The 14,507-nt window shown below is 42.1% G+C and overlaps 1 protein-coding gene across 1 annotated transcript in view; it reads left to right on the top strand.

Moving 5' to 3' along the window:
* Positions 1 to 5,024: 5,024 nt before the first annotated feature.
* The window catches only part of nedd4l (NEDD4 like E3 ubiquitin protein ligase), a 635,409-nt gene continuing 625,926 nt past the window's right edge, over positions 5,025 to 14,507 (top strand). The window contains exon 1 of the mRNA XM_072497353.1: positions 5,025 to 5,367. Within this exon, the coding sequence (XP_072353454.1) occupies positions 5,323 to 5,367 (45 nt within the window). The 5' untranslated portion in view covers positions 5,025 to 5,322. The remainder of the gene's footprint in view (positions 5,368 to 14,507) is intronic.

Below are 14,507 nucleotides of genomic sequence, written 5' to 3'. Positions count from 1 at the left end.
TACAACAGGTCTGAACATTTCAGCTTTTTAGTCCACACTGTCCGGGATCCTGCTTCCAGAGCCCGGCGCAAGCTCCCCATTGACCATGCTACCCGCACTCCCACACGATTGCCCCTGGGCCGGCCACATGGTCCGTGGAGTCCGCCCACTTAAAGGGGCCGCACTACTGCATATATCTTATCACAGAATATTGAATTTTACAGCACAGGTGGGGCATTTCTCGAATAAGTAGGGAGAAACGATTTCACTGACAGGGGGCAGTGACCTGAGGACACAGGTTTAAGATAACTGGGAGAAGAACAAGAAGGAAAATCTGATTTTTTTTTTTTACAGAATAAGTTGTTATTATTGCAAATGCTTTGCCTGAAATGGTGGTACCTACCAAAGGGAACTAGATAAATAATTGAACAACAAAGTTTCAGGGACATCGCAGGGTTGGTGGGCTGATTGACCTCATTCTCTGCTGGATGATACAAGGAGCATATTTGTCATATTATGCACATATTGGCTTTCTAACAGAGCACAGCACTTCATCCCTTGCTTTTTATTCATACTCTTTTCATTTTTTCAATTATTTTGTTACTTCAATTTTAAAGCTATTACTTAAAGATGTTTCCACCACTGTTTCTAGCAGTCCATTTGATATCCTAATAGCCGAGAGATTAAAAAAAGCTCTCGCATTGTTGAGAAGTCTGTTTCCCGAGGTGTTTATTTGCTGTAACCTGTTTTGATACATGTTTGTAATAAAATACATTTTAAAAACAAAAGCTCTCATATGTTCAGGCTCTCCCAGAAATGTGAACTTGGAGCTGATACAATTGCCCAGAACTATTATTCTGTAAGCTGAAGATAGATCTGAACAGACAAAGTCTGTACAATTTTCCAAGTGTATCAATAGTATTTTGTGAGGCCAAATATTGATATACTTCTCTTCAGCCTCTGCCAGTGTTTTTATTAGTTCAAAATTATTTAAACACCAATGAAAAATCTAAATGTTTATTCAGATGAATATCACAACGTTTTTTAAACAGTGTACGATAGAGAAAGTGACCTGCTTAAGATAGTTCTGATAATATTGTCGGCAGTTTTTCTTCATGTTCAAATTCCAAGTAATATATTACTTTTGAAATGCAGCTTTTTATTGCACATTTATTACTCAATTTACACATTGGTTCCCTTGTTTGTGTACTCAGGTTTTCCTTTTTTAATTAGCCCTTAAACATGATCATATTTTGATCAATATTCCTGAGCATTCATCCATATTTAGCTAATAAAGAGGTTAGAAACACATTTTAAGGGACATCTTTCTATTCCATTCCTGAATGGTTTACAAAATATTCTCAAGTTAAGATGAGTCATGTTTTGGCATCATTGTAATCCATTGTTAGAGTTGTCATGCTCCCCATAAAACTTCAAACTTGTTGGTTAGGGTCTCACTGATCTACCTGTTCCTTCTTAATTTTCCTGGCCTATGAATAGGGAGCATATGGGTCTCCATAAACATGTACATAAAAAATAAGGATGATGTACAATTAACTGAAGAACACCATGAAATATTTCCCTTTTTATTCATTCATGGAATGTGGCCAATGCTGGCTCGGCCAGAATTTACTGCCCATCCCTAACTGCTTTTGAGAAGGTGGTGTTGAGTCACCTTCTTGAACACCTGCTGTCTGGGATCATAGAATCATATAATTTACAGTGCAGAAGGAGGACATTCGGCTCATTGTGTGCGCACCGGCTCTTGGAAAGAGCACCCTACTTAAACCCACGCCTCCACCCTGTCCCCATAACCCCACCTAACTTTTTTTGGGACACTAAGGGCAATTTATCATGGTCGATCCATCTAACCTGCACATCTTTGGACTGTGGGAGGAAACCCACGCATCCTCACAAGCAACTCCATCCCTTTCCCTGGCAACTGTCTCAGGCTAAACACGACTGTTTGCGATCATGGTTACACCAAGATGAGCCTCTGACCACGTATCAATTTTATTGCTAAGACCGCCTATTTCCATCTCCTTACCATTGCCCAACACTGCCCTGCCTCAGCTCATCTACAGCTGAAACCCTTATCCATTGCTTTGTTATCTCTAGCTTTAACTATTCCAACCCATTTCTGGTTGAGCTCATTCTGAACTCTGCTGTCCATGTACAGATTTGCACCAAGAACCATTCATCCAACACCTTTATGCTCAATGATCTACATTGGTTCCCAGTTAAGCAATGTTTGGATTTTAAAATTCTCCTCCTTGTTTTCAAATCCCTTCATAGCATTGTGTTTCCCTATGTCTATAAGTTCCTCCAGTTCCACAACCTTCCAGAATATCTGTGCTTGTTTATTTCTGGCCTATTCAGCATCCTCAATTTTCATTGCTCCACTATTGGCAGCCAGGTATTCAGTTGCCTGGGCACTAAGCTCCTGAATTCCCTCCAGCTCTCTACCTTGGGTTTCTCATTTAAGATGCTCCTTAAAATCTACCTCATTGACCAAACTTTTGGTCATCTGCCTCAATAATTCCATTTGTGTTGATTTTTTTTTACCACTTCTGTAAAGCGCCTTAGAATGCTTTATTATATTAAAGGTGCTTTATAAATAGAAGTTATTATTATTAAATCATTTAAATTATTATTTTTGTTTTATATATTTAGAGTACCCAATTCATTTTTTCCAATTGAGGGGCAATTTAGCGTGGCCAATAAACCTAGCCTGCACATCTTTGGGTTGTGGGGACAAAACCCACGTAAACACGGGGAGAATGTGCAAACTCCACACAGACAGTGACCCAGAGCCGGGATCAAACCTGGGACCTCAGCGCCGTGAGGCAGCAGGGCTAACCCACTGCGCCACCGCGCTGCCAAAATCATTTAAATTATAAGGCATACTAAACATTTCTGATGACCAAAGGATGTTCCAGCATTATGTTGCAAGAGAGTGTTGATGCCATACTGAAATGGACAAAAAAAAAGCAACTGAAATTGAATGTTGAAAAATATAAGGTGGAACATTTTGGTCACAAAACTAATAATTTTAAAAGAAAGGGATATACTTAACAAGGTCTGGTGATGTGGAAAAGAAGAGGAATTTTGGTGGGGTTGGGTTTCCACGATCACCATACTCTTACAGCACACCCTCAAACAACATGCCATTACTGTGAATGCGAATGAAATACTGGATTTCAGGGCAAGATGTAATGCTGAACCTGTAAAATGCTGCGTGCAGTGCTGCTGAAGCTAGTTGTTGCACTCTCTCCGCTACCCGAGGTCGAACTGAGGTTGGCTAACTGATCTGACTGAGTACCTCACAGCAGACTCTGGAAGAGTCTGTTGTTAGATAGCTTGCTGACACTCACTGGCTCGTCTCAAAACTAAATAATGGGCATTCGGGCAAGACACTGAAAGCAATCAACTCCAATGCATCAAACAAAAAGACAAATCTTCAAAAAAAATTACATTTATGATCCTTTATTTTAACGTAGCAATATTTCACAGGGACAGGAATCCATCCCTTGAATCTTCCCGCTAGGGTTGATTTATACCTTCAATTCCTTTAATCTGCCTTTGACTAAAATCTTTCCATCCCTATATCTACAACAAAAATCAAACAGGAACATAGGAATTATACATAGATAAAATGGAAAATTTAATCGTGAATGGTTTTGAAAACGCAAAAATATGTTTTAATTTTGTCCCACATTTTATTTTAGTATTTAAGTTGTGAAAATGTTAAAGCTTGTGAAGCTGCGGTCACCACTGTCCGAGAAGGGAGTGATCACCCGTTGAATGTAATCCCACATAGTTTGTGTGAAAGGATTTCACCCCGTGACTCACTTTTGATTCACTGGAAGAAGTGAGGTACACTACGGAACAGTCCCCAACAGATCCTAAAGCAAAGGATGGTGACAATCTGAAATCAAAAACTGAATATGCTGGAAATATTGTTGAAAGTCCTGGCAGTTCTGATGATTGGTCATCGGCCTGAAACATTAACTCATTTCTCTCTCCACAGATGCTATCCTACCTGCTGAGCATTTCCAGCGTTTTCTATTTTTAATTTTTTTTGAACCAGATACACGTTGCGCGTGTGAGTGTGACTTATTTCACGCCTTGTAGTTGGTTTCAATTTTAGGTTGGATACTTGTCTCTCTAGGTCTGTGTTTTCAATGGCGGAATTGTCCAAATATTTATCCTGGAACCCTGAAATCGATTTCACTTTTCTGGGGAAAAAAATGGAGCATGCATTCTTAGACATTAAACACAATGCGTTTTGGCAGCATCGCTCATTACCGTTGACTGCAGCTATCTGGACTGCGGAAATATAACCACCACGTTATCGAGTCGGTGTCATACAGTAATTGGCAACAATAAAATGGTCCTGTCACGTATAGGTTTCGTTGTATTTTCATCGATTCCTTCCAACTGCAATGTGACTTGAGGAACGTGGAATTAAACTACATTTAGCGAAGGGCGAGGGCGCAATTTGAAGCCATTTGCGCAATGCTCCAGGAGTCCAGTCCAGATAAGGTAACACAAACCGAATGCAGTGAACGCAGGGGGAAAAGCGCTATAAAATAACCGCTCACCTTCAGCAACACCAAAGTGACATGGCCTTTTAAATTAAATATTTTATATACTTAAACAATAAAAACCCATATATATATATATATTCGTAAACGAACTGCTGAATAGAACTGGAATCACAGATCCCATTTATGAATGGGAAACCTCATGTAGTCCCCAGGAGAGACCTTCAACAGAGAGGAAACGATTGGGACAAGTGTACTCCTGGTAACATTAAGAGAAGCTGAAATAATGGAACCCTCACCTACTGTAACAAATCTCACATGAACTAGGGAACTCCCGCTCAACCGAACTTGGCAGCCTTGAGCTGAGCCCAGCCTTCCGCCTCCGGTTGGCCGGGAGAGGGCCGGCGCGCGCCGCTGATTGGACGGGCGGCGACGTCAATCAAACCAGTGCGCTTGGTTGAGCTATGGGCGTGGCTGCAACAATGTCGCGAGCGCGCATGTCCCGGGTTTCTCTGCAAAGGGATTTGGAGACAACGAATCTTGTTTGCTTTTGAAAAGAGCTATATTGATTGTCGGGGATATTCTTGGTGCATGTTTTTGGTGTGCTGGCCGCGCGACCACTTTCCCCGTCGCCTTTGCAGGGCGGTTTGAGAAGGGGGATCCTTCTGGGAGTGGCTTTTTTGTGTGTGTAAGCAGGTATTTTTTTCGGGAAGCTTGTCCAGTTGTGTGGTACTTTCCACCCACCTCTCCCCTCCTCACTCCCTTTGTTCCCCCCCTTTTTTTACGCTTTGGTTCTATGGCGACGCCGATCGATACAATTTATGGACTTTCCGAAGATGAAGTGAGTACTATTGTCTTCTTTCTGACTGTATATCGTTTCTGATTTGAAATGAGCAATGAAGTACTGGAGAGTTTCCATAACCTGTGGTGCTAGTCAAATGTAGAAGAGCCGGTCCCGCCTGGTGCTGTGCTGTCAGCCATTCGGACACAAACATTTGTTTCTTCTGCATATGTATCCTACTTTCCGAGCACGAAACGCAAACAGTTAGCTGGCATTTAAAATCTACCTCCTTTCATACTTGATCTGGAAAAGCGACAACAATTGATTGTTTATGGGGAACGTGAGGAACTTATTTTTGTTTCCTTTTGACGATTTCACTTCTGTTGGTGCTACAACCGAAAACTAGGGGGGGGGGGAGGGTGATTTATGAATAATTGTGTAAGCACTTTCTGCCCATCTCAATGACATCTCTCCTGTGGTGGCTCTCAAAACAAATGAAAGTGATGGGAGTTGTTCAGTTACGGTACTCTTTTCGCCCCACCTCCATTCGGAAACGGGAACCATGTAGCCAGGAAGATGTGTTTGTGTTAGCATTAAAGAAGGGATTGATCATAACCAAGACATTGGAGCAGGAGGGAGCTCTACTCAACTATTCAATATGTTTCATGAGGAGAATATTTCTCTCTTTGAGAATCCTCAATTGGCAGTGGAAACCGAATCTTTGAATACTTTTAAGGCAGAGCTAGATAGATTTTTGATTAGCAAGGTTTGATTAGTAAGGTTATTGGGGTAGGCAGGAATGTGGGATTGAAGTTCCAATCAGATCAGCCATGATCTCATTGAATAGCGGAGCAGGCTCGAGGGGCTGAGTGGCCTACTTCCACCCCTAATTTGTACGTTCGGAACTCCCCCTAATTTGTACGTTCGCAACTCCCCCTAATTTGTATGTACATAACTCCCCCTAATTTGTACGTTCGTAACTCCACGTCTACATGTTCCTTGACTCACTTGTAAGTCAAAAGTTTGTCTAACTCAGCCTTGCGTATATTCAGTGATAGAAACATAGAAAATAGGAGCAGGAACAGATGATTTGGCCCTTTCAGCCTGCTCCACCATTCAGTATGATGGCTGATCCTCTATCTCAACACCATATTCCCACACTCTCCCCATACCCCTAACACCTTTACAGTCTAGACACCTATTTCCTTCTCCAATATATTCAGTGGCTTGGTCTCCACAGCATTTTGTGGTAGAAAACTCCACAGGTTCACCACACCCTGAGTGAAGAAGTTTCTTCTCATCTTAGGATTTGACGAGGCCATTTAAGACTGAGGTTGTGACCTATTGTTCCAGTCTTCACAACCAGAGGAAAAAACGGGCAAGATTCTAAGATAGCAGGATGCTCCGTTTTGCCGGCAGCCCGTGGGTTTCCCGACAGCGTGGGGCTGCCCCACAATGGGAAACCCCTTTGACCGGCTGGAGTAACGGAGCATCCTGTTGGCGGGGCGGAGAATCCAGCCCTGCATCCAATCTGTCCAGCCCTGTCAGAATTTTATAAGTTTCAGTGAGGTCTCATTCTTCAAAATTTCAGTGAATACAGGCCCAGTCAACCCATTCTCTCCTCGTACGACAATCCTGCCATCTCGGGAATAAGTCTGGTGAACCTTCACTCTCCCTCTATAGCAAGTATATCCGTTCTTGGATAAGGAGACCAAATCTGCACATAATACTCCAGGTGTGGTCTCACCAAGGCCCTGTACATCTGCAGTAAGGCATTCTTGCTCCTATACTCAACTCCTCTTCCAATTAAGACCAACATACCACTTGCCTTCCTAACTGTTTGTCGTACCTGCATGCTTGCTTTCAGTGGTGTCCGAGGACACCTGGGTTGCTTTGTATGTCAACATTTACCAATCTGTCATAATTTAAATAACACTCTGCCATTCTATATATTTCTGAGGTGGATAACTTCACATATATCCATATTATACTAGATCTGCCATGTATTCGCCCACTCACTCAACTTGTCTCAATCACATTGAAGCCTCTTAACATCCTTCTCACCAAATCATTGATGTATTGGTTTAGCACACGGCTAAAGAGCTGGCTTTTAAAGAAGACCAAGGCAGGTCAGCAGCATGGTTCAGTTCCCATACCAGCCTCCCCGAAAAGGCGCCGGAATGTGGTGACTAGGGGCTTTTCACAGTAACTTCATTTGAAGCCTACTTGTGACAATAAGTGATTTTCATTTTCATTCATTTTGTTTTAAAGTACTGACCACTGCAAGATCCCACTAGTCACTGCCTGCCATTTATTCCCACTTTCTAGGGTAGTGAATTCCAAAGGTTAACCCTTTGTGGAAGTAGTGGTGTATTGGTATTGTCACTGGACTAGTAATCCAGAGACCCACGGTGATGCTCTGGGAACCCGGGTTTGAATTCCACCACAGCAGGTGGTGAAATTTAAAAACAATAAAAACCTGGAATTAACAGTCTAATGATGACCACACAACCATTGTCAATTTTTGTAAAGACTCACCTGGTTCATTAATGTCCTTTTCGGGAAGTAAATCTGCTGGCTTTATCTGGAAGGCCGACATGTGACTCCAGATCCACAGCAATGTGGTTGACTCTTAAATGTCCTCTGGAATGGCCTCCGTTCAAGGGCAATTAGGGATGGGCAATAAATGCTGGCCCAGTCAGTGACACCCACATCCCATGAATGAATAAAAATATTCCTCTTCATCTCTGTCTTAAATGGGAGACTGTATATTTTTAAACTGTGCCCTGTGTTCTGACGCCATGAGGGAAAGCACCTGTCCTATCAAGGGGTTGCGGAGTGGGCACAGGTGACTGTTTTTGTCCAGTTCCATTTTGGACCTAGAATAAATTGATATATTTGTGTTGCTTCAACTAGGGGATTTTAGCAGGAAGTTCCTGCACTGAATCTGGAGTTGCTTGTAGTTTCAGGGAGAAAGGTGGAAATTCCAGACATTTTTCTTAATTGATTTCTGATATATTTCTAGACATTACTGTTGAACCATCATGAAAGTACCATGAGCATAGTGTTCATAAGAGTGATGTGCAGAATTTCAGATTAGTTGTACAGTCGTACAGCTTATAAGTAGTACACTAGATGCATGATTGAGCAGTTATTTTTAAACTACAAATGCTGATTTTGAGGCACTGACTCTTTTAGTGTTATTTTATGAGTACTAACATTTCTCAGATGGTTTGTTCAAATGACCATTACTTGTGAGCAGCGGTGCCGAGTCTTGACAAGATACTCAGTCATGAGATGGCATCCAGGCTGCGTCAGAACTTGTTCTCAATGTCAACAGCTTGCAATAATGCAACACTTGAAGGTACTAAAACATTCGTATGGTCCAAATGTCTTGGCTGACGCTCTAGTGCAGTTTTCAGGGAGTGCTGCGCTGTCAGGGGTGCTATCTTTTGGGTGAGCTGCTAAGCCAAGGTCCTGTCTCCACAGTTCCAAATACGAGTCATATTGGTCTCAAAATGTTAACACAGTTTCTGCCTCCACAGATGCTGCCACACCTACTGAGTTTTTCCATCATTTTCTGTTTTATCCCCATCTGTCCCCTTGGTTGAATATAAAAGAATACATGACACTGATTTAGGGAAGAGCAGAGGTTTCGTCTGGGGTGTTCTGGCCAATATATTTCCCTGAGTCAAGATCAGGGAAACCGATTTTCTGGTCATTATCAGATTGCTGTTTGTGTACGATTTGCTGTGTGGAAAATGGTTGCCTGCTTTGTACATTACAACAGTGACCATGATTCAAAAGCACTTCATTGGCTGTAAAGCACTTTTGAGATATCCTGAGATAGTGAAAGGCATTACATAAATGCAAGTTTTTTAAATTTAAGCTTACTCTGCAGTAAACTTGTAATATTGTTATAAATGATATATTTTTATTTAAAGATAAACCTTAATCTGTCAGTAGAACTCATGAACAATCTGTGCTGAAGTGCAAGTTCCTCCCTGCAAAGAACAGAGCATTTCTTTGTGTACTGATAACATGAGATGAAGTTCTATCAACAGCAATACTAAATGGAATCGGTCTTATCACCTTGGCAACCATTTTCACCATTAGATACCCAGTCTGGAGCGGTTGGTGTGTTGCAGTCTTATAGTAAACATAGTATGTCTGCTTATTATGGAAGTATATGACACAACAATTTGCACATGCACCATGTTTTGAAATGTACCAAGATGTTGCAGGGACAACTTGGGAATTAACTTTCAGTCGGAGTTGAGAAGGAGTGAAGTGGCCAAAGTTGAGAGTGAATCAACAGGGAAGGAAAATGGAACAAAGGGCTAGCTGAACAGGTTCTCTTTAATTTTGGCAATATTAAACTGCAGAAAGTATGTCTCAACCAGGACAGAACGTTGCGCTGGCAGTTGAGCAATGTGATATCACAAGATCAAAAGATAATTATGGATGAGGAAGATCATTTGGCCTACATTAGATCATTCTTTCCAAAATGTTTTGTACTGTCTTTGCCAGGCAATAAAAAAGTTGCACTGGCATTCCTGCAATTTACGCCTTTAAGTGAAACGATTTAGAGTGAAACATTAGTTTTTATAGGAGTCAATGTTAAAACTGTAGTTTGGTTCTGTAGGCCCTTCATTCTTAAAATATTATCCCCGCCAAGTTGCAATAGTTTGCATCACTAAATTCCTACATTTGCAAAGGAGTAACTTATATTTTTAAGCTTATTTTACTTTTAAAGAAAAGTGTAACTTTCCACTTATAGTACCTCAAACTCGCCTCAGTCCTGCTTCCTGAAATCCCTGATTATGCAGATACTCTCCCTCGCTGACACTCCGGATTGTGGCCTCTCCCCATTCTCTGACTCTCCAAGTTATGGCCTCTTCTGCCTCCCTGGACCATGCTTTTGCTTGCCTTCCATTTCCTGACTTACCGCATCCCTCTCCTGGACTTACATAAGAACATAAGAACATAAGAACTAGGAGCAGGAGTAGGCCATCTGGCCCCTCGAGCCTGCTCCGCCATTCATTGAGATCATGGCTGATCTTTTGTGGACTCAGCTCCACTTTCCGGCCCGAACACCATAACCCTTCATCCCTTTATTCTTCAAAAAACTATCTATCTTTATCTTAAAAACGTTTAATAAAGGAGCCTCTACTGCTTCACTGGGCAAGGAATTCCATAGATTCACAACCCTTTGGGTGAAGAAGTTCCTCCTAAACTCAGTCCTAAATCTACTTCCCCTTATTTTGAGGCTATGCCCCCTAGTTCTGCTTTCACCCGCCAGTGGAAACAACCTGCCCGCATCTATCCTATCTATTCCCTTCATAATCTTATATGTTTCTATAAGATCCCCCCTCATCCTTCTAAATTCCAACGAGTACAGTCCCAGTCTACTCAACCTCTCCTCGTAATCCAACCCCTTCAGCTCTGGGATTAACCTAGTGAATCTCCTCTGCACACCCTCCAGTGCCAGTACGTCCTTTCTCAAGTAAGGAGACCAAAACTGAACACAATACTCCAGGTGTGGCCTCACTAACACCTTATACAATTGCAGCATAACCTCCCTAGTCTTAAACTCCATCCCTCTAGCAATGAAGGACAAAATTCCATTTGCCTTCTTAATCACCTGTTGCACCTGAAAACCAACTTTCTGCGACTCATGCACTAGCACACCCAGATCTCTCTGCACAGCAGCATGTCTTAATTTTTTATCATTTAAATAATAATCCCTTTTGCCATTATTCTTACCAAAATGGATAACCTCACATTTGTCAACATTGTATTCCATCTGCCAGACCCTAGCCCATTCACTTAGCCTGTCTCAATCCCTCTGCAGACTTCCAGAATCCTCTGCACTTTTTGCTTTACCAGTTATCTTGGTGTCGTCTGCAAACTTGCACACATTGCCCTTGGTCCCCAACTCCAAATCATCTATGTAAATTGTGAACAGTTGTGGGCCCAATACTGATCCCTGAGGGACACCACTAGCTACTGATTGCCAACCAGAGAAACACCCATTAATCCCCACTCTTTGCTTTCTATTAATTAACCAATCCTCTATCCATGCTACTACTTTCCCCTTAATGCCATGCATCTTTATCTTATGCAACAACCTTTTGTGTGGCACCTTGTCAAAGGCTTTCTGGAAATCCAGATATACCCCATCCATTGGCTCCCCGTTATCTACCGCACTGTTAATGTCCTCAAAAAATTCCACTAAATTAGTTAGGCACGACCTGCCCTTTATGAACCCATGCTGCGTCTGTCCAATGGGACAATTTCCATCCAGGTGCCTCGCTATTTCTTCCTTGATGATAGATTCCAGCATCTTCCCTACTACCGAAGTTAAGCTCACTGGCCTATAATTACCCACTTTCTGCCTACCTCCTTTTTTAAACAGTGGTGTCACGTTTGCTAATTTCCAATCCGCCGGGACCACCCCAGAGTCTAGTGAATTTTGGTAAATTATCACTAGTGCATTTGCAATTTCCCTAGCCATCTCTTTTAGCACTCTGGGATGCATTCCATCAGGGCCAGGAGACTTGTCTACCTTTAGCTCCATTAGCTTGCCCATCACTACCTCCTTGGTGATATCAATCCTCTCAAGGTCCTCACCTGTCACAGCCTCATTTCCATCAGTCACTGGCATGTTATTTGTGTCTTCCACTGTGAAGACCGACCCAAAAAACCTGTTCAGTTCCTCAGCCATTTCCTCATCTCCCATTATTAAATCTCCCTTCTCATCCTCTAAAGGACCAATATTTACCTTAGCCACTCTTTTTTGTTTTATGTATTTGTAGAAACTTTTACTATCTGTTTTTATATTCTGAGCAAGTTTACTCTCATAATCTATGTTACTCTTCTTTATAGCTTTTTTAGTAGCTTTCTGTTGCCCCCTAAAGATTTCCCAGTCCTCTAGTCTCCCACTGATCTTTGCTACTTTGTATGTTTTTTCCTTCAATTTGATACTCGCCCTTATTTCCTTAGATATCCACGGTCGATTTTCCCTCTTTTTACCGTCCTTCCTTTTTGTTGGTATAAACCTTTGCTGGGCACTGTGAAAAATCACTTGGAAGGTTCTCCACTGTTCCTCAACTGTTTCACCATAAAGTCTTTGCTCCCAGTCTACCTTAGCTAGTTCTTCTCTCATCCCATTGTAATCTCCTTTGTTTAAGCACAAAACACTAGTGTTTGATTTTACCTTCTCACCCTCCATCTGTATTTTAAATTCCACCATATTGTGATCGCTCCCTCCGAGAGGATCCCTAACTATGAGATCCTGAATCAATCCTGTCTCATTACACAGGACCAGATCTAGGACCGCTTGTTCCCTCGTAGGTTCCATTACATACTGTTCGAGGAAACTATCGCGGATACATTCTATAAACTCCTCCTCAAGGCTGCCTTGACCGACCTGGTTAAACCAATCAACATGTAGATTAAAATCCCCCATGATAACTGCTGTACCATTTCTACATGCATCTGTTATTTCTTTGTTTATTGCCTGCCCCACCATAATGTTACTATTTGGTGGCCTATAGATTATCCTATCAGTGACTTTTTCGCCTTACTATTCCTGAATTCCACCCAAATGGATTCAACCTTATCCTCCATAGCACCGATGTCATCCCTTACTGTTGCCCGGATGTCATCCTTAAATAACAGAGCTACACCACCTCCCTTACCATCCACTCTGTCCTTCCGAAAAGTTTGATACCCTTGTATATTTAACTCCCAGTCGTGACCATCCTTTAACCATGTTTCAGTAATGGCCACTTGACCCTTCCAGAGCCGATTCTAAATCAGAATTCCGATGTTGTGGAAGCATGAGTCTTCAGTAGGAGTGCTGAAGTGCCGAGCTACGTCTGCTACAATCCATGTTTTTAAAAATGACTGTTGAAACTGCTCCTGCCACTCGTTGCTCTTCTCCTGGGCTGTTGCCCACAATGAGGGTTCAGGAGAGGGTCGTGGCTCGTAGGAGTTTTTTAAAAAACAAAACATGGATTGTAGCAGCCCCAGCCCAGCACTTCTGCATCATCAGGACTTGCGCTTTGACAACATCAGAGCTTTGGCTTTGGATTGGATTTTGTTGGATCTCGAACGGCAAGGCAAGTGCAAGAGAGGGAAACAATGAGAGGGTGAGTCAGGTTTGGTGAGCGGGTAGGTTGGGAAGCAGAGGGAGGCTGCTGCAAAATGGTGCCAATTGGGCCACATGGGAAATGAGGCTAAAACAAATTTTGTGATGTTCAACGAGATTACAGGCTCCATTAGCTTAGATTAAAGCAAACAACATTACACAGGGAAACGTTAAATGAGGATTTAATGTAGTATTTCTTAAGCACATTCAGGATTCTTGCTTCCTATTTCCACCTAGAAGCCTGTTCCCTATGTTGATCATATTGATTCATTTTCCTGATGTTGGCCTTAAAGCTGGGAGTGACTGCAGACTGTTTCCTATAAGGACTGTAATCTGTGGAGTGTGTGCTGTAATATATATTTATGCAGTGTAAGGTTACTAGTTGAGTTCATACATTAATAAGGTTTATCTTCTCTGTATTTCCTCGTAGGCAACTAATACTCAAATGCGTGGTCGATGCTGTTTTTAGTTTGTTTGTTTGTTAGAGTAAGGTCGTAACTTGAAATCTAGGCTGGAATTCTCTGGCTGTTGGGATTCTCTGTTCCCGCTGGCAGCGCATCCCCACCCATGGGTTTCTGGCGACTTGGGGTGGCTTCAATGGGAAATCCCATTGACAAGTGGCAGGAGTAAAGAAACCTGCTGCCAGCGAATGGCACGTGGCCAAGAAACACACAGCTGAGAGCTGGAGAATCCCACCCTTTTGTTATGTAATTCATTTTAAGTCGGTCACTGGAAATTCAAATTTATTTTGGAAAGTTATTGGTCTTTATGAGGATCATAACATTTGTACGTAGCTTTAGCAGTTTGTTCCAGTAAACAATTTTATATGGCAACCTTCTGTGTTTCTGTGGGAGCGGCAAACCTTGCCCAACTCGCAATCGTTAAGTTTTGTCTATCTTTCTGGTACGACATTGCTGTTATATGAGAAATTAAGGAAGATATTTGTTGTTAATCGGGTAAAGCAATTCCTTAGTTTAGTTGGTGCTTTAAACTTGTGTTGAGGGGATGGCTAGCACTGGGAAGGCCACACTTGTTGCCTATGTCA

Source organism: Scyliorhinus torazame, chromosome 3 (genome assembly GCF_047496885.1).
Source record: "Scyliorhinus torazame isolate Kashiwa2021f chromosome 3, sScyTor2.1, whole genome shotgun sequence".
Lineage (NCBI taxonomy): Eukaryota > Metazoa > Chordata > Chondrichthyes > Carcharhiniformes > Scyliorhinidae > Scyliorhinus > Scyliorhinus torazame.
The sequence above is the reverse complement of the archived record's forward strand: the minus strand, read 5'-3'. Positions and strand labels throughout refer to the sequence as shown.